The 19,867-nt window shown below is 46.7% G+C and overlaps 1 protein-coding gene and 1 long non-coding RNA gene across 2 annotated transcripts; one reads left to right on the top strand and one right to left on the bottom strand.

Moving 5' to 3' along the window:
* The first annotated feature begins 7,387 nt into the window (after positions 1 to 7,387).
* Positions 7,388 to 18,228, top strand: NEIL2 (nei like DNA glycosylase 2). The gene is made up of 5 exons (XM_036424936.2): positions 7,388 to 7,519; positions 9,676 to 9,815; positions 10,826 to 11,166; positions 14,892 to 15,088; positions 17,249 to 18,228. Exons 2-5 carry the CDS (start codon positions 9,678 to 9,680, stop codon positions 17,560 to 17,562), a joined length of 990 nt encoding a protein of 329 aa, XP_036280829.1. The 5' UTR covers positions 7,388 to 7,519; positions 9,676 to 9,677; the 3' UTR covers positions 17,563 to 18,228.
* LOC118711680 lies at positions 12,092 to 17,249 on the bottom strand. Its single transcript, XR_004985788.2, has 2 exons — positions 17,090 to 17,249; positions 12,092 to 12,357 (listed from the first exon to the last, which is right to left on the bottom strand). It is a non-coding gene; the product is annotated as an uncharacterized LOC118711680 (long non-coding RNA).
* Positions 18,229 to 19,867: the final 1,639 nt, after the last annotated feature.

Raw genomic sequence — 19,867 nt, 5'->3', positions numbered from 1 at the left:
TCCCTTTCTCCTCCTCCCTCACATGTCTTTCCCGGGAGGGGTGATGATGGCTTTTGCAAGGCAATCGTGAGTCACAGTGGTCCCTTCCTCGATCCGCTCACAGGCAGCACCTAAAATTGTTTCCTTCCTTCCTGTCTGCAGATGGCCAGGTCCTCGGTCTGTGCGGTCACTGCTGAAGGAACACGCATCCTGGCCCTGCGCTGACTAGTGGTCGACCTTGGCAGCTCATCTCTAGGCTTTGGTTTCCTGAGAGAGGGCTGGGTCAACGGTCAGTTAACGAAGGTTCCTGTGGTCCGTCAGCTGACACCCAGTGGCCGTTCTTAGAGCTCCCCTCAGGGATCACAGGGTGGGAACATGAGGCGAAGCTTAGGGGCAGTGATCGCTCCAGCCACCTGAGTTAAGTGTGTGCCGAGGGTCACCTTGAGGTGCCCTCCCATCTTCCACTTCTCTATTGTGCTCCACACCAATGGGAGAGGAGAGAAATGTCTCCTTTATCCATTTGTCTTCACCTTCTTAGGCTCCAGAATTGCTGAATTGCTTCATCTTAAAAGTGAGGAGGTGGGAAGGGGAGTCGGGGAAGGGACCCAGATAAAAAAAAAAAATCCACCCCGACTCAGTACTGTCTCCGGTGGCTTCCAGCCTCACAGTTGGCTTATACCAACCCACTGGGCAACTGGTGGGCATTGACTTTTCAGAGCACCCCTGTTTTTGAGCAGCTCAGAAACACACACACACACACACACACACACACACATACAAAATCACCACCATGCTATGTCAAATCAGAAAAGCTTTTAAATAGGCTCAGGAACAGCCAGACCTATGGAATGTAGGGATCATCCAGGGGGAGAACTCTAGCAACTACGAGGGAAAAAGAGCTTTAAAACTAAAAATGCCACCACCACTCCCACCCCCAGGATTTATGTTGGCCTTGTGATGAAGTCCTTGCTGAAAATGTTCAGCCACTTCCCTTTAGGAATGGCTTCCAGAACAAAATCACATACAATACCAGAAGACCTTATATAGTCATGACTGCTCTGCTCCAGAGGGGCTATCCAGCTTGTCTCAGCCTCTGAGCTCACCAGACTTGATTGCTTCCCCAGATGAAATGTATCCTCGGAGGAGGTTGATTTTGATATTCTAAAGGACGCAGTTCCCAGATGGTTGGGAAGTGGCTGGGGAGAAGGGTATGGGGGCGGGAGTGGGGGGTGGGTTGCAGGGAGGGGATAGGCTAGCAATCCTGGCATCTTTAGAATAAATGAGGGGCTTAATATGGTGTGTGAAGCAGCCAGGGAGCATGTGTCCAGGTAAATCCCTCCCATCCCCTTAGTCTCACCTCTGGCCACGATAAAACCTTTTGAAGCACAGGTCAAGTCATTGTGACAGTTGGAGGGCATTAATCCTGCATATTTGACTTTTGAATGCCTTTAGGGAGTGAGCAGAGCAGATTTAGCGGTGATTATGTTTGGCTTGGGATTGACAGCTGTGCAAGTTAGGTTTATATTGACTGAACATTCACTAAATGGAGCTGAGCAGGAGGGGGGCAGGATTGGATGACCCCACCCCTAGCCCCGAGTCCCTGGAACATGACATACTGACTAGGATACTGAGTGCATGAGAAGCAGCTATTTGGAAAACTGCTTTTGGAGTAGAAGTGATTGATTTTTGTTTATTAAGTCCTTTTGTGACATGGAACTCTCCTCTTCAGATTGCATCCTTGCCCTGCTTGAAGCTAGAACACAAAAATGCCATCATCCCGTGACCAAGGACCAGCCTTCAAGCTTCAAGGCTTAGCCTGGGAAGTAGGGCCTCCGGGTCTCCCTGCCCCTGGACACTTGCTTTGGTTTCTGACCCGCAGCCTCCTGGGAGTGCTGCCGTTCTGTCCCGCTCTGGCCCTAGGGGGACTCTTGTCTCCCCTCCAGTGGCTGTGGCAGGGGCATTAGCAGAAAGACTGACTGTTCACTAACAAGGAGAATGAAATACCCCAAGTGAAGGGGACATGAAAATAGACCTAGTCTTTCAAAGTCCAGGTGTCTTGGGGTTTGTGCATTGCGCGTTCACTCTTCTGACTGAAGCCTGGGAGACAGGTTTTGTAGAGAGATGATCACACAGCTGTGCTCTGGTTGACAAGAACAGAGGAATCAGACAGAGCCTGCGAGGCGCCCTGGGGCTCTTGGGCCCAGGAGGTTCCCCTATGCAGGGAGGTTTTCCTCTCGAGGGAAGAAAACACACACACACACACACACACACACACACACACACACCTGTTCTCGTGACTGCCTTCAGTCCTCCAGGGTGGTGGCCCTGCTTCACCTGAGAAATAAACATGTGACCACCCCCTTTCTCCGACTGGGTTTGTAAGAGGTTTTTACTAATCACTGGGCAGTTACCAACTCCTAATCAGTGAATCTGATTTCAAGACGTTCATTCAAATTAGTCAATACTAATAAACACTAGTAAGCACCTCTTACAATGGCTGTAGTCATTTGTGCTGCCTCTTCTTGAAAACGGATGTGCTCATCTGAAATGTGAATTACAATTAGGTGTAAACCATGTAGATGTAGCATTCTGCCTCGGTAGGGTCACATTGAATTGGGGCTGGCATCCCTGACTTTGGACCAGCAGCTCTGAAATCTTGAGTTGGAAGAAAGTGGCTCTGGTCTCAGTGGGTCTTACACATTCTTGTTGGTAAAAATGAAACCTTGGGCCCCCAAATGCTCCTCCTGGAGACTCCAGGTTGATGTTCTCCGAGTAGAAAACAGTACCTTTATTGTGACTCGAATAATGAGGCTTCAAAATGGTTTGGAAGCCACCCATCCAAAGTAGCCACCTAGAAAACCATGTTCCAATGTTGCAGGCATGCTGAGACTCCCTGTAGACGCTGTCCAGAACCTGCTCCTCTCGGCCTAGGCTGCTTAGCTATATTTAGTTTGGAATCCCAAACAACTGCATCACCTGACCAATTTTTGTCACTGATCTTAATTCTAAATGCCCCTTCAAAGTATAGATAGTTGCCACCAGTGAAGAGCTACTGAAAAATGCGCTGTAGGCCCTGAAAGCTAGTCCCAGCGAAGGAAGCAGAAGTGATGGGCAACATTTTCAGGTCTTCTGGGGCTGACACACTGAAGGGGACAGCATGTTTTAGTTCTGGTGTGTTTTCCTGCATCCACCCAAAGACCTGGTGTCTCCCCTCATTGCCCAGCTGTGTTGAGATTTGAGCGGGACTGCGAGTAATGGGACTGGAACACACTTCCAAGGCTTCCTGCAGGATCCTGTGTAGAGAATGCTTGGAGTAAGTCATTCCTGTCATGTGGGGCAATGGCTTTTTAACTTTTGGGTCCACAAGACCGCTTTAAAAATGTAACAAAAGCCGTGCCCACTGTCCCAGAAAGGTGCACACAGCCTGAGATGTGTCACACCACTGGGACTCTGAAAACTCCTCCGTATCTCCAGGTTAAGACTCCTGCTCTTGGGCTCCGGTTTAGTCCCGTCAGCAAGTCTGTGTTGAGCAAACTGACTAGGTCAGCTCCATCTAGGGTGTAAACCATGTGCATTGCGAGTTCACTAGAATTGCGAGGGCCTAGAACTTAACCGGGAAACTAAGTCCTGTTTAGCCATGAAAGTCGAGCAGTCGAACAGTCCCAGGTCAGCTGTCAAGGTCCTGGAGAAATCAGGGGCACAAATGCAGCTTAAAACCTAGCTGTCTACACAAGGACAAGCCTGAGAAGTCCCTGGTAGTCCATTCCTTACAGGAGGATATGGGGCTGGAGTCTATAAGACTACAATGGGGTTATAGGACACCAGTTGCTAAGGATTTGGGCACATTAGTATTGGTAAGAGTTCCAATAACTGTTCTGGGAGAGTCGAATGAAACGGGAAGAAAACTGAACCCACCCACTAGGAAAAAGGCTGCCTGAATTGGGTGCCTGACACATTTGAAGATCACGAGGGGGTCCCAGAGAATACCAAGTCTAAACCCTCTTGTCCCATCATCATGGAGAGAACTTGCCCAAGGCCACAGAGCTGGTGTGAGGAAGAGCTGCACTTACTGAGCACATACACTCACTAGGCTCCGAGTTTGGAATAAAGGTACTGCCCTTGCAGTTAATGCACTTACCACGTGGGGGCGCCTGCGTCCTCCTACTCCCTTGTTTTCTTCGTAATGTTATCAGTCCGATTTTCAAGCAACTTGAGATCAGCCCAGAAATTCTGCTTAAAAAAAAAAAAGTACCTACTGCTTATGAACACTGTTGCACATCAGACGCTGCTAGCAGCTTCATATGCACATAAAACATTCATATATTCATATATCGTCACAAAAAGAAGATACTGGCCCACAGGTTTTAAGTAGCTCAATGAAGATCACCAAACTAGTTTGTGCGGAATCAGGATTCAAACCATACCTATTTGACTCCAGAATTGGGGCTTTTACAGTCCACAAGTACGTCTCCTAAAGAGCTGGAAAACCGCGCACAGCCTGGGCCTAGGTCTCACTCCAAGACAAAGTCTTTCAACATTTTTCTAAACATTGGGAAGGGTCCTTGGTTCCAAATTCTCCAGTTCCCACAATTTAGACACAATGAAAGAAGGCCCTAGGACCATTGGGGAATAGGACTTACTGTCCACAGTCACATGCCCAAAAGATGGCCAGTTGGAATAGACCCAGAGACCTCACTCTCAGCCCTTGGTGCTCCCCAATGGTCTCTATAGACATATGAACCCTCCTTGATGTGGTTCAGAATCCCCAAACTTGGTCCTTGGCAATTTAATTCCTACTGCTTTTCTCCTTCACTTCCTTTCTTGCTGTCCTGGAGGTTTTAATAGGTTTTCATGAGCATTATAACTTTAACCCTGTTAGAGAAATCAGGGGCACAAATGAGAGAGAGATTGGCTCCATGGCCCTTAGAAGGCTAGGTGCTGACCAACCCCCCCAAGCTCCTGTGGAATTTGGAGCAAATAATAATAATAACTAAAACTTATAGAGCTATTTATTACTCTTTGTCAGGCCCGGTACTAAGAGATTGATATATCATCTCAATAAATCCCACAGTAGCCCAGTGAGGTAGGTATTTCACCACAAATTACAAATGAAGAAACTGAGGCACAAAAAGGTTAAATTATTTGCCCAAGCTCTGCCTGCTGAGTGAAGGGATTTAGGCCCAGATAGCCTGATGCAGAAATAATGTTCTACGGTCCTATTCTATAGTTACTCTTCTAGGAGTTTGCCCTTTTCCAGGCAGATTTCCCAGCCTTACTGTCCTAGAATGATGGTTCTATGCACCTGCACAGCACTTTACAATTTGTGGATGTTTCCCATCTAATACTCTCATTTAATCATTCATTTAAAGAATATTTATTGAGTGCCTACCAACTGCCAAGTACTGTGCTCTAAGTCCTTGCTTCTCCAAATGTGGTCCCTGAACCAGCAGCAGCTGCAGCACCTGGAAGCTTGTAGGAAAGGCAAAATCTTGGACCTTGCTCCTAACCTGAGTTAGAATTTGCATTTAAACAAGATTCCAGGCTGACTAACATGCACATTAAAGTTTGAGAATCCCTGCTTTCTAATATTTCCATAAAAACATCATGAAATAGATATCCCACTTTAATACATGGATAGACTGAGGTATTGTGACTTGCAACTATTCGATAATAATGAGGCAATCTATGTAAAAAGCTTAGAAGAGTCCCTTGCACATAATATGTGCTCAACTAACAACTGTTATTATAAATAACAGTCAAGCTGTGAACCGTTGCTTTTCTCAACTCTATAGCCCTTTGGTCTCAGCAAAGACCTCTTAGGAGCCAGGTATTCATTCCAAGAGGTGAGCCAAAGATTGTAGCTCCTTCCCAGCTCAGCCAGAGTCTACAGAATCTGAATGGGAATTAGGGGCTCTGAAAGCTATTGTTGGGTGTGCCTGATCCTATAGCAGGGGCCATCCTGTGGTGAGCATGTTGGTCTCCAGAAGAGGCCAGCTATAGAAAGAAGCTGGATTTCTCCTGGAAACTGCATGCCTGCAAACCTCATCCAGTCTGTCTCCAGGGCTCCTCTGTGCTGAGCTCCCCCCGTATCCCAAGCCATCTCATCCTTTCTCTCCTCACCTCCTGCCCAAGCCCCTTCAGTAGAAGGCCATCAATACTATATGGCTCCCTCCTAATCAGCAGGACACCACCTACGGAGGGACTGGGCCCATCTTGTCTTCCTATGCTGGCCCAGACCCCCTCAGGGCCCACTCAGCTAGGGCTCATGGTGCCTGCTTTTCTGTTCTCTGGAGAACAACACGGAACATAATTATTTTTAAACAGTCTACTATTTTATCTTTTTATTCTTTGAAATGAAACTTTCATATACAAATATGATCTTTAAGGTAACATTTGTTTATGGTAAAAATTTCTATTAAATATTCAAGTTATACTAGAATTCAAGTTATACAAAGTTAAAGATCTCATCCTTTAAAGATGGCATGAGCCCAAATTGGTTTGGCTCAGTGGATAGAGCACATGTGTCAAACACAAGACCCGCGGGCCAAATCCGTCCCACCAGGCCTTGCAATGTGGCCCGCACCGCGCTGTCATCACTGCACTCCGCTGCGTTTCCATCACAATGACAGTTTATGACTGTTCAGTAAACCATTCGGCCCGCGATTTAGGCTGGATTTTAGATTTTGGCCCCTTCTCTGATTGAGTTCGACACCCCTAGGATAGAGCGTTGGCCTGCGGACTAAAGGTCCCAGGTTCAATTCCAGTTAGGGGCATGTACCTTGGTTGCGGGCACATCTCCAGTAGGGGGCGTGCAAGAGGCAGCTGATGGATGTTTCTGACTCTCTATCCCTCTCTCTTCCTCCCTGTAAAAAATCAATAAGACATATTTTTTTAAAAATTAAAGATGTCATGAGAATTTCTTGACATCTTGTTTCCTTTTCACAATGACCTCGCGTAGGCTCGGAAGCAGAGCAAAATCAACTTACAGGCTTGCCTTTGCCTGAACACTCAAAGTTCTCCTGTTCAGGCACTTCCCTTTTCCCCATAACCCTCGGTCTCATTAGACAATAAACGATCCAAAAGGGCTGCGTTTCTTCTCCACCGTCCGCACATTCTCAGTCTCTGACTGCCCTTCTCCCACGCCCGCTTTCTTCCGGAACTCGAGGACACCCACCGGCAGCTCCTACTCTCCCCACCAAAGGCGACCCCGCCCCGAGCTAGACCCCGCCCCTCCGGGCCACGCCCCTAATGGACCACGCCCCTCTATAGACCCCCCGCCCCTCCAGGCGCCGAGCTCCCACAGAGCCTGGCGTCCCCGACTGACGCATAGCCCCGCCCACCCACGGAGGCGAGCCCCGCCTCCTGCGCACACTCGGGGGGCGGAGCCCCGCTGTACGCCCGCCCCAAACAGTCACGTGTCCACACAGGCGTGGGGACCCTTCCGCTACACCCACTTCCCCACCTTGGGCTGGAGCCCCGCTCCCCGCTCCCCGCTCCCGGGACAGCGTTCGCCCCCGCCCCGGGGCTGCGGCCGGAGCCGGTGAGTGCAGCCGCCCGCCCTCCGCGTGGGCCGCGTGGGCCGGGAGAGGCGGCGGCTCCCTCCTCGGAGGGGCGCGGAGTGCCCCCAGCCCCGAGTTGGCCGCGTTGTCGTCACTTCGTCATCAGCGGGAAAACTCAAATTACGAAAATTTTAGAAGCGTCTGCATGGAACCCGCACCCCTGGCCGAATTTCCTAGGAGACTCCTCAGGGCCTTTCAGTCTTGTCTCTGCGCCCACCTCTCACCCTCCTCCCCTCGAGAAAGTTGGGGAGAGCATCTTTTTTGACTCTCCCATCGAGAGTGAGTGAGTTTCCTTGAAAAGAGTATGACGGTTACCCCCTCTCTCGTGCTTTCAGAATGATCTACTGCGGGCCCTTAGTCGGCTTGGAGGGGACTTGAGGGCAGTTTCCCTGTCAAATCTGTGTCCCGCCCCTGCAGTTTGGGCTCCGTGGACAGAGCGGGGGCCCTCGGACTGAGGGTCACTGGTTCTGGTTAGATTTCGGTCAAGGGCACATACCTGAGTTGCATACCGAATGGAGGGCGTGCTGGAGGCAACTTATCCTTATGTGTCTCTGACATCAATGTTTCTCTCTTCCTCCCTTCCATTCTCTAAAAATCAATGGAAAAATATCCTCCAGTAAGGGTTAAAAAAAAATGTGCCCCTTCTCGTTTTAATCTTTTAAGGCTACGGTAGAGGCAATTTGCTGCTCAGTTTTCCATCTCCAAAAATATACTTACACATGCCATGGGTCTAGGTACTTTTAAGGACGAGGTACATTTCAGAGGGAGGCTTTTCCAGAAGCTTCCTCCTTTGGAGATGACCAGGACACAGAAGGCTGGCAGAGGTTAAGGTCAGCTGCAAGTATCCAGGTTTTTATTTATTTTTTAAATATATTTTATTGATTTCAGAAAGGGAAAGGGAGAGATAGAAACATCAATGAGGAGAGGGAATAATTGATTGGCTGCCTCCTGCATGTGCCCAGGCATGTGCCCTGATGGGAATCGAACCTGGGACCCTTCAGTCTGCAGGCCAATGCTCTGTCCACTGAGCCAAACCTGCTAGGGCAAGTCCCCAGTTTTGTCCCTATAAACTCTTGAGTGTCTTGAAAGTCTGATTAGGGGAATATTACTACATTTTAGTGACTCTCAGACACCATAACTTTAAAATAGACATTATTGAATGTGCTACTAATTAAGCTATGAGAAAGCATTACTTGTAAGAGGCACCCCATTTCAAGGATTTAAAAATGTTTTTTAGAATTACAGAAATACACTAGCTACCACCATGCCAGATACCCACTTAGAGTTTTGGGTTTTCATCATTAATTATAAGAGTCCCCGTGCAGGTGAGAAAACAGGTAGTTAAACAGTGTGTCCTGAGTAAGAGGGAGAGGGGGAGGTACTCCTGTGTCTGAGAAGCTGGGATGCAGACCTTTCAGACTCAAACCTCTGAATGCCTCCTTCACAAGCTCTCAGTGAACTTGGGTGATGTGGAGCAGGGATTTGATTCATGGTTAAAATGGAACCCCAACTGTTTATCCATTACCAGGGATAAATGTTTGTAGTTAAGCTGGAATTGACCTCTCCCTGTTCTGAACCCACATGACCGTGTCTGCACTTGTCACATATACAGCACCCTGAATTGTGAGGGGGTCCTGGGAGGGCTGATTCACAATCTGTGTCTTTGTGTCCCTTACAGCTTTCCCTACAGTGACCATCTCTTTCCTGAAAAGGGGAGGGGGGAATAAATGAGCAGCAGTGGGTTGGATTGGTTTTGGGGGAGGAAGGAGTAGGACAGAGAAAGTGTGGAGATGAGTTAGAGGCCACAGCCCAGGCAAAAGGAAACAAGGGTCCGCTCCTGTTTAAGCTGCCACAGGATCAAAATAGTGGGTGCCCTGAGATGCTGTCTGGCACTCTGGGGGTGCTGAATTGTTTGCCACATGAAGAAGGGTGAAAGGAGCTGGAAGGGGAAACCCTTCCTGGGAAGCTGGCTCAGCTGGTTCTGCTCTTTCATCTGACCCTCCTCGCAAGCCACGCCCCCTTTTTGGTCGTATGTACTGTTAAAAGTTGGTGACAAAAAATAGCTGCTTGAAAGCTCAGAGCTTGACACCCAGCAGAGATGCTTGAGAGAAACTAGCTACATCATTTCCGCCTGCAGGGATGCCAGAAGGGCCTTCAGTGAGGAAGTTTCACCATTTGACCTCCCCTTTTGTGGGGCAGCAGGTGGTCAAGACAGGAGGCAGCAGCAAGAAGCTAAACCCTGCCAGCTTCCAGTCCCTGTGGTTCCAGGACACCCAGGTGAGTCCATCATCTTCTGGTGGTCATGCCTCCCACAGGTGGGCCGGCTCCCTGAGCATACCTTATGCCTCCCCTGTAATTTATCTCAGCACTTTCCATGCCATCACTTCCTTGAGCCCAAGACAACCATGCTAGGACTCTGTTCAGCTCCTCTTTCAGTCTGATACTTCTCAGCCAGAAGTGGGCGTTACAGTGGCCCATGGAATTGTAAAAAATACAAGCTGGAGATGCTGATCACTTCAGCTGACTCTGAGGTGCACCTTTGATTGGGAACCATGTTTAGTCCCATGGGGCCAGCAAGGACGTAAGCAAAGAGCAGAGCCTTCTTGATAAGAGTTTCCGACCTGCCTCACCTTTGCCCTGAGTGTAAGTCAGAATTCCCTCTAGGTCTGACTGGTGCCTCCCTCTCTAGCGCATTTCTGACTCTGCCCCAGATCTCTCTTCCAAACATATTGAACGTGCTGGAGCTCCTCTAACAGTCCTCCTCGCCCATGGCTTTGCCATGCTGCTCCCCTGCTTGAGCAAGTTTTCCTTATTATCTTCCAACTCTGCCCCCATTCTTGTGAGCTCATGTTACCATGGCTCATACACCTCTTCTAGTCTTCCCCTTTCTGGGTCTGTAAGCCTCAGTCTGTCTGTGCTGCCATAATAGAATGCTACAGACTGGGTGGCTTACAAATCCAGAAATTTATTTCTCAGTTCTGGAGGCTGGAAATTTAAGATCAAGGTGCTGGCAGATTCAGCTACCTGGCTCATAGATGGTCATCTCCCTGTTTTCTCACATGGTGGAAGAGACAAGGGAACTCTCTGGGGACTCCTTTATAAGGGCACTAATCCCATTCATGAAGGCTCCACCCTCAAGACCTAATCACCTTCCAGAGACTTCACCTGCAGATACCATCACATTGCAAGTTACAGTTTGAACACATGAATTTTATATGTTTAAACTGGGGTGGTAGTGTACAAACATATCTATAAGCAAAGGCTTAGATCATGTTATTTTTTTCTAGGTCCATGGAAAGAAATTATTCCTTAGATTTGATCCAGATGAAGAAACCAAGTCTCCCAGCAACAACCCACTGCCAGAACCTCTACGAAAAGGAGAGACGAAGAAAGAGGCTGGGGACCTAAAACAGACCTTGGGTCCTGACAGCCAGAATATTTCAGACCAGTGTTCCCAGTCTGGCAGTGGAGACAATGATTCTGAGTGTTTGGGGGGAGACAGCCCAGCAGGAGGTGCTCAGAGGTGGCTGCAGGTCAGCTTTGGTCTGTTTGGCAGCGTTTGGGTGAACGAATTCTCCAGAGCAAAGAAAGCAAACAAGAGGGGTGACTGGAGGGACCCCATTCCAAGGTAATGGTGTGGTGGAATGGGCTGTGGGCTGTGTCTGTCTGCATCTCTGTGGGGTCTGCAGTATTAACATGGCCCCCAGGGTGTGGCACACTCAGGTGGCTATTCAACCTGCTCTCTGGCAGTCCGCATCCAAGGAGAGAGAAGACACTTCTCTGTCTGTTGTCATAGACAGTAGACTGTGGTCTGCACCCAGAGAGGCAGGGTCACATCCTGGGTCAGCTTAGCGAAGGGGGAAATCTTCCCAATGAACATGGTCCTGGTGGGTGGAGGTCTCCGAAGAACATTGGACAACTTGACGTGTGCCCTCTGAATTTAGGGACAGAATTATCCCAGTTTTAAATCTATTAGTGTTGAGTCTACCTAAAACTCTATCCATGTTCAGGGTTATTGCCTTACTGTACACATCCAGAGGAGTCTGCTGGTCAAAGAGAATGAGCATTCTTCCTGTGGACCATTCTTAAGGCCTTGCAAAGGTGCTCGCTTGCTTCGCAGAATTCTCACTAGCATTGGATTGTTTGTGTGCTTTTGATCACTTTGTAGGAGCTTTTGGATCTTGGGTATTAGCCTTTGTGATGTGTGGTCCCAATATGGTTTCCTGTGTGTGTCCTTTGACACAATGTTGCCTGCTGGCATTCAGGATTTTTTAATTTTTATGTAGTCAATGTCAGTATTTTTTTTTAAATGCTTTTTCATTTTTCAATTACAGTTGACATCAAATACTATATTAGTTTCTGGTGTACAACATAGTGATCTGACATGTCTTTAACTTACCAAGTGATCACCTCGTTAAGTCCATATTTTTATTGATAGCTCTTAAGCTGACCCCTCTTACTAAAGAAGGCCTCTTCCACCTGAGTCACACTGCTTTTCTATTTTCTAAAGTCTCTCTCTCTCTCTCTCTCTCTCTCTTTTTTTTTTTTTTTTAATGCTCAGAACTATAGTCCTTATTTATGGTCTGCTATCGGGCCAGTAGGATCTGTGGGCTGTAAAAATAACTCAGGCTGGCTTAAAGTGGGAGGAGATTTTTTTTTTTTGTTCACATAATTGGAAACTTAAGAGGGAGAGTAGGCCTTGGTGTCATCTCTGTTCCCAGCTTTTGGCTTGAGGTTCTTGTGATTCTCCTGTCTTTGCACATTTCCACGTGCTGGTTTTGTCCTTCGACCGGTAGTAAGAGGCTCTGCAATTCCAGACCTTATGTGCACACAAAGAAAGAAGAAGAGGGAGGTCCTTTCTGAATGTCCTGACAAGGAGAGCTTTCTCAGAAACCCCCAGCAAACCTCCCACTGCCTGAAGCTGGCTCCAGGGCTGATTTCTGAAATGGTCTCCAACTAGGGGAATTTAAATGCCCTTCCACTAACAGAGCTCACCCCTAGGTTTTCAGATTTGGCATGGAGTTAACACAAATCATTCTCTTACTTTTCAGGTCTTGTCAAGTTATGTCTCCCTTCTCATTGTTCATGTTTTATACATTACATTGTCTCCCCATCCCTTTTTTCTTAATTAGGCTTGCCAGAGTTTTATCTACATTGTTGGTCTTTCAAATAAATAATGTTAATTCTATGTACTCTCTATATAAGAATATTTCCTGCGCTAGCCAGTTTGGTTCAGTGGATAGAGCATCAGCTCACAGACTGAATGGTCCTGGGTTCAATTCTGGTCAAAGGCATGTATCTCAGTTGCAGGCTCCATCCCCAGTCCAAGTCAGGGTGCATGTGGGAGGGAACCAATCGATGTGACACATTGATGTTTCTCTCTGTGTCTCTCCCCTTCCGCGCTCTCTGAGATTACCTTCCAGAGGCTTCATCTCCAGATATGAAATGGAAAAATATCCTTGGGTGAGGATTAACCATGCTTCCCTTCCCCTCCCCCCCAAAAGTGTTTCCCAATTGTCCAAATGTTTGGTCATCATTTTTATTGGATTACACTTTTGGCATTGAGATTTGCAGTTGAACACACAATTGACCTTTGCTTATACTTTATGTACATAAATGAAGATAGTATGTTCACTCAAACAATCTTTATTTATTTAAAATATATTTTATTGATTTTTTAACAGAGAGGAAGGGAAAGGGATAGAGTTAGAAACATTGATGAGAAACATCGATCAGCTGCCTCCTGCACAACCCCACTGGGAATGTGTCCGCAACCAAGGTACATGCCCTCGAACCTAGGACCCTTTGGTCCAAGGCTGACGCTCTATCCACTGAGCCAAACCTGTTAGGGCTAAAGTCAAACAATCTTTAAATGTTAAGAATAGGTTTATGGCTTTGATAATCCAACTTCTCTCTGTCCGTGCTTATTTTTTGTTTACTATACTTAATATGCCAACATGGGAAGAGGAGCATTTCAGTCCCTCAGAGTAGTCGTGGTTTTATAAAGTTTCTTCTTGTCTTTTTAAGCATTTGTGTGTGTGTGTGTGTGTATGTTTTGCTCACCTATGGTCCCAGGCAGCAGGGCTCCCTGACTCGTAAGGTTGTTTACAGCTTCATTCTTAAACAGCATCCCCTCTCAGTAGAGGGCCCCTTGGGAATGCACATGGATGACCTTTAATTATCATCAGCTGAACTCAAGGTGTAGGCAGAGCCACGCCCTTGGAACATGTTTTCCCAAAATGTGGGAGAGTGTTATCAGTACTGATTTCTTAACTTTATCCACTCTCTGACCTTTCCCCCCTTTATTTCAGTATGTGTGGGCCTTAGATTAGGGACTTGGGAATGACCATCATGTCTAAATAAATTAAAAACATATTGCCTGGCCAGTGTGGCTCAGTAGCTGAGCAATGACCTATGAATTCCCTGTCAGGGCACATGCCCAGGTTGCAGGCTCAATTCCCAGTAGGGGGCGTGCAAGAAGCAGCCGATCAATGATTCTCATCTTTGATGTCTCCCATACCCTTCCTCTCTAAAATCAATAAAAAATATATATATATTTTAAAAACTTATTAAAATAGGTATATTTTGTTTCAAATAATTCTTTCCTAGCACTTGTATTGTAGTTTTCAGTTGTACTATCATAATTAATCCATTTTAGATCTCACAAGAAATATTACAAAACCCAATGCTGCTTATTTGCCTGCCCTTTTCATCTCTCCCTGTCTTGAGATCCTTGCTGATTTAATCAATCACATCAGATACTATGCATATATGTTTCTGAGTTCCTGTTCCTTTAAAGTCACCCTTTTACTTTCACAGAAGAGTATCATCCAGGTCAGCTGCATGAATATCACTCTCCTTCCAATGTGGAGTCCAGTTCCAGCCCCATTTCCCTTACACAGTAACTATTATTTCTTTATCAAAGTTCGTAAGGTTTCTCCTCTGTCCTTGGGGTTCAGGAAGCCCATGCGAGTATGTTTGGGTGTGTCTTTCTCAGTAAATCTTGCCTGAAACTAGGAGTGATGCCTCTTTCACATCTGTCTTTCTTTCCAATAAACCCTGTTTTGTGCAGGTAGCCACAGCTCCTGAACTCTGGGCCTTTCTGTTCACCCCAAGTTGTCTTCAGTGAACATATATTGTTATCAGAAAAACAAAGAGCTATATATTATCTGTTTTCTTTTCATTAATCCACTTAGCCCTGAAATTTGTATGATTCTGGCATATAAGATCTCTTTTCTCTTGGGGGACCTTAGCTTCCCCAGGTTAACCCTGATGGGAGTGGGGGCTGTTTGGACGTGTGACCTGACAATATTGTGGGCACTCTGTGTGCTTATGATCTTTTCTTCTTCCCAGGTTGGTCCTACACTTCAGCAGTGGCCGCTTCCTGGCATTTTATAATTGTCAGATGTCCTGGAGCTCTTCCCCAGTGGTCCAGCCCACCTCTGACATCTTGTCTGAAAAGTTCCACCGAGGACAAGCCTTGGAAGCTCTGGGCCAGGAGCAGCCGGTCTGCTATACACTGTTGGACCAAAGATGCTTCTCAGGCTTAGGTATGACTGATGCGAAAAGGATGAGATGAGATCCCCACAGTTATTTAATAGGAAAGTCCCTTCTCTGGGAGACACAAAATGGAGACCTACCCCACGTGTGAGCACTACTGGTCTTCTGGTGATCACTTACCCTCTTTAGCTTCACTTCCCTCCTGTTAAACTGAGGCACTTAGATTAGGCAGTTTCTGACTTCTTTCCTGGGTTCAGCATTCATATCTTAATTCTGTTATCAGTAGTGGTCTGCCTGATAGCATAGTGTGTGACCTTATAAAGGGCAGAGTCATGTCTCATCTGCCCTTAAGTCGGTATTTGATAGGTGTCTGTTAGGAACCCAAAGCCATGCAATTTGCTGATGGAGAGTGGTGCATTTGCTAATGGGGGTTGCTCTCGGGCAGATGGAGCTGCCTGATAGTCAAAGCAGAGATGTCTCCACTCTACATTAGGATCTTATAAGACAAGAGTGAAGGGGCAGGTTCCCACTCTGTTCCTGTGCAGTGAAGCTGAGCATTTTGAGGAAGAGGGAAGGGTTGAGCAATTTGAAAACTAGGTCAGCTAATTAGCTGAACTACCTGACTAAAACAGCTAATTAGCTGGACTGTTTCCAGCAGTGGGGCATCTATGATTGGCTGCTGAGGCAATAGGGTGAGCTGATGATGACAGAGTCACCTCTGTATCCAAGGCATCATTTTCTCTGCTGCAGGAGGAGCTCACCTCCTGAGGGGGAACGAGGCCCACTGGTTTGGTTCACCAGACAGTGGCCTTGCATTTTTATGTTAGGACCATAGGAGTCCCTGCACCTTGAGAAACCAAGGGGCTTCCAGAGTGGCCTTATAGAGTATATATAGTAAGAGCTAGTGCTTTGCTAACAAATTGTTATTATGAACAATAGTAATAAGTGCCAACAGTTTTCAAGTGACTCTAATGTGCTAGGCATATGGTTTCATCCTTATTGCTATTCTGTAGGGTGGTAATTTACTAGTGTTCCCTTTATCCCGGTGAAGAAATTAAAGCAAAGGACATATTGCTAGTAATTGATACAGTGACACAGGAATCCAGGTAGTCTGCCAGTGAATTTTAGAGAGAAGTGTTGTGTGTAGCCATGTGTGTGATTATGAAGCTCTTGGAAAGAACAGTGATTTCATTCATCTGTTCACTCTACACATGCTGAACGCTTGCTTGCCTTTTACTGAGCCCAACCTTTGCTGCTTAAGATTATTGTTTAATGGTCCAGTAAGCATGGACTTAAGTTCACCGTAACTTGAGCTAGAAGTAAATACCTGGTAGAGATTAAAGGAAGTGCTAGAACTTTATGTTAGAACATTATGAAGAGAATTATTGACTCTGGAAGGAGGGATCAAGGCTGGCTTGATAGGGCGTGAAGCAGGAGTAGAAATATAATAAAATAACACATCCTGGACACTTTTATATCCTAGGCATTATGTTTGACATTTTAAACAACAATAACAGCTATATACCAGCCACTGTGCTCAGCATTTGTGTGTGTAAATTCTCTTTACTGCTCACCAAAGCTAGGTAGCATCCCATTTTAAAGATAAGGAAACTGGAGCCTAAAGGAGCTGAGAACCTTGCCAGGGCCACATAGCTAGGCTCTGGATGAGTTGGGATTTAAATCCAGGTAGTTGGGTTCCAGAGCCTGTTTTGATAACTGCTTTGCTGTAACATGGGCCATGCATGAGTTTTATCTCCTTTTATCTTCACAGCAGCCTTAAAAGTATTATCAAACTTATTTTTAAAATATTTTTATTGATTTCAGAGAGGAATGGAGAGAGATGGAAACATCAATGATGAGAGAGCATTGATGGACTGCCTCCTGCACACCCCCCATTGGAAATGGAGCCCACAACCCAGGCATGTGCCCTTGATCACATTCAAACCTGGGACCCTTCAGTCCACAAGCCGATACACTGACCCAAACCAGCTAGGCACCAAACCCATTTTATAGACAGGGACATCAACTCGAGGATTGATGTTGAGACTTACCCAAGAGCTTCCGAGCACTGCTGCCCTGGCTCCCGTTTTCCTCAGGCTCTTCCCTGCTGCCCTCACACCAGCTTCAGTCTGCTTCATTAACTTTGTGGGCTGGCTTCATTGCAGACGTGTCCTTGATTCTTCCCTTGTCCTCTCCCTGCTTTCTTTCAGGGAACATCATTAAGAATGAAGCCTTGTACAGAGCTGGGATCCATCCCCTTTCTCTCGGCTCACTCCTCAGTCCTCGGCAACTTGAGGTCCTTGTGGATCATGTGGTGGAGTTCAGTACAGACTGGCTTCAGGGCAAGTTCCAGGGCAGACAGAACCACACGCAGATCTACCAGAAAGAGCAGTGCCCTGCCGGGCACCAGGTCAGGAAGGAGGCCTTTGGGCCTCCAGGTGGCTTCCAGAGGCTCACCTGGTGGTGTCCCCAGTGCCAGCCCAGGCTGCCACCCGACGAGCCAGAGCAAGCCCAGCTTTCCTAGGGCCCTTGGGTCCCTTCTTTACAAAACCTCGCCCTTCAGGGAGCTTGATGCTTGAGTGTAGAGAAAGGAGGTGTGGGCAGGGATTGGGACTAGGGGCAGGAGTTAGCGGTGAGGGTGGGTCCAGAGGGTATCAGTCCTGTTGATATTCATCTCACTGAAGTTGAGTTTTCAGCGGTTCGATTATTTTTTTAAGTGTTGTTTAATTCTTCCTAATTCTGCCATTGGGAAAGATGAGAAAAGTTATGTTGACAGTTATGGGAAAGAAAATATAAGTCTGTGGAAAACAGCTGTGCCCCACCCAACCATTGCTCTGTTTGGTTTGGTTTTGGTTTTGAAACTTTGGTTGCTTTAAGGCCCTCCATTTGAGAATCAGGAACACGGAATTATCTTTCTTCATCCCCCTAGAGAGATCCAGGGATGAGGAAGGAGTAGCATAAGGGTCATGCTTGGGGGGGAGGGGGGGCGGGGAAGGGGTTGGGGAGCTGGCCACCTTTCTGATGTGCCCAGGGGGCTTTAGTACAAAGCTGCTTGTTTCCTCCTGAGGTGATATATTTGTGACCATTGCTATGTGGAACCAGCAGGAATCAAGGTTGTGGAATCACAGTGTAAAGGTGTTAGCAACAGCTGGAAGAAACTAGGACATTTAAATAAAGCTGTTCGATATTTCCTGTTGTCACCTTTATTTGGCAAGAATAGTCCTTAAAATATAAGGAACTGAGTTCTTTGGCTGCATAGGACTTGTTGAAGTGGCCTGGTGGATCCACTTTAAAGGAATGGGGCAAGAGGTAGGGGAGGTGGAGGAAGGTAAAGGGGGGATAAGTGGTGATGGAAGGAGATTTGACTTGGGATGGCGAACACACAGTATAGTGTACAAATGATGTGTTGTGGAATTGTGCACCTGAGACGACCTGTATAACTTTGCTAACCAATGTTACCTAATACATTCAATTAGAAAAGGAAAGAAAAAAAAAGCAGGGGTAAGGGGTGGGGGAGAGGGAAGGGGTGAGCACACACTTGCCCTTCTGCCCCTCCAGGAGAGCTGGTGAAGCGGAGATGGAGTTCACTTCTGGGCCCTAGTCTGTGGCATGTAGAAAACGGTGATTTGCGAGTGAATTACAAACAGTGGCCAATATGTCTGGCTTTCCTTTTCTCTCCTCTGTCTTAGGAATTTAGAGTTGTCAACAGAGGGAAGTCTCTTCATGGCAGACCTATATAACCTGTATAATAGTTCATATGTACTGATTGCTTACCATGTAGAGCATTTAGCCTAGTGCTTATGTAAGCTGCAATAAAACTCAACAACAAAACACATGAAGAGAGTGTTCTTGTTTTATAGATGAGGAAACTGAAGTCTAGAAAGGCCGAGGAACTTGCTGGGGTCCCACTGTTGACAGGGGCCAATGGCACACACATTGTAGCCTCCTCTCTGACAGGCTTAGACAGCAGCGCTATTCAATAAGTATTCATTGTGCACCGAGTATGTGCCAGGCATGATTCTAGATGCTTGGAGGTAAGTGCATGAATAAAACAAAGACGTGTTATCATTGAACTTACATTCCAGTAAGGGAAAACAGCCACTAAACATCGTAAGTACGTTAGAATGTGATAAATGTTCCCGGAAAATTTTAGAGTAGGATGGAGGATCAGCAGAGGTGGTGATAGGTTGACTGGTGTGGGCCTGAATGAGAAGGTAAGATTTCAGCAAAGACTTGAGGAGGTGAAGGAATTAGCCAATGGATATCTTGGGGGGAAAATATCACAGGGCGAGTGGAGCAAACCAAGTATGTCAAACTCAACTGCTGTCGGGCCACATGCCTCACTTATTTAAAGACATATAGGCTCAGTTAAAGTAAATTATATAGGCTCAGTTAATTGATCTTGTCAATGAAGATACTGGCCTAGGATGTAACTACCCACCATAACTGCTTTTAGTTAAAAGTTTAATTTCAAAGCATTCTTTGGTCTTTAGGTCTCTGAGTTTGCAAGACTGCCCTGAGCTTGTCAGGTCAGCAGGTGGCCCCTTTTGTCCACGCTTCAAACCTTTTTGTGGGGGACTTAAGTGGGTCCAAAATAAACATTTAGAAGAGAGCAGCTGAAACTCTAATGGCCATGTGGTAGGCAGTTAGATAGACATGAGCAGAGCAAGGACGATGGGCCAGTTACAGAAAGTCACCCAGGCAAACGGCCCTGAACATCTAGCAATGGAAAAAAACTGGTATAGCAGGTACTGGAGATATTCAAGATCTTGCTCCTAAGATGTCCTTCTCACCCTAGATTGGCAGGTACTGGAGATAAGTATTGTTCT

Source organism: Pipistrellus kuhlii, unplaced genomic scaffold, assembly GCF_014108245.1.
Source record: "Pipistrellus kuhlii isolate mPipKuh1 unplaced genomic scaffold, mPipKuh1.p scaffold_m20_p_8, whole genome shotgun sequence".
In the NCBI taxonomy this organism is placed as follows: domain Eukaryota; kingdom Metazoa; phylum Chordata; class Mammalia; order Chiroptera; family Vespertilionidae; genus Pipistrellus; species Pipistrellus kuhlii.
Note: the sequence above shows the minus strand (reverse complement) of the source record. Positions and strands in the feature narration are given on the sequence as shown.

What these genes read in the sequence shown, in the direction of transcription:
- NEIL2 (XM_036424936.2), top strand. Translation starts at nt 9,678, where the DNA reads ATGCCAGAAGGGCCTTCAGTGAGGAAGTTTCACCATTTGACCTCCCCT. An exon ending in TGTGGTTCCAGGACACCCAG is followed by an intron (nt 9,816 to 10,825) that starts GTGAGTCCATCA and finishes ATTTTTTTCTAG; the next exon opens with GTCCATGGAAAGAAATTATT. An exon ending in AAGATGCTTCTCAGGCTTAG is followed by an intron (nt 15,089 to 17,248) that starts GTATGACTGATG and finishes GCTTTCTTTCAG; the next exon opens with GGAACATCATTAAGAATGAA.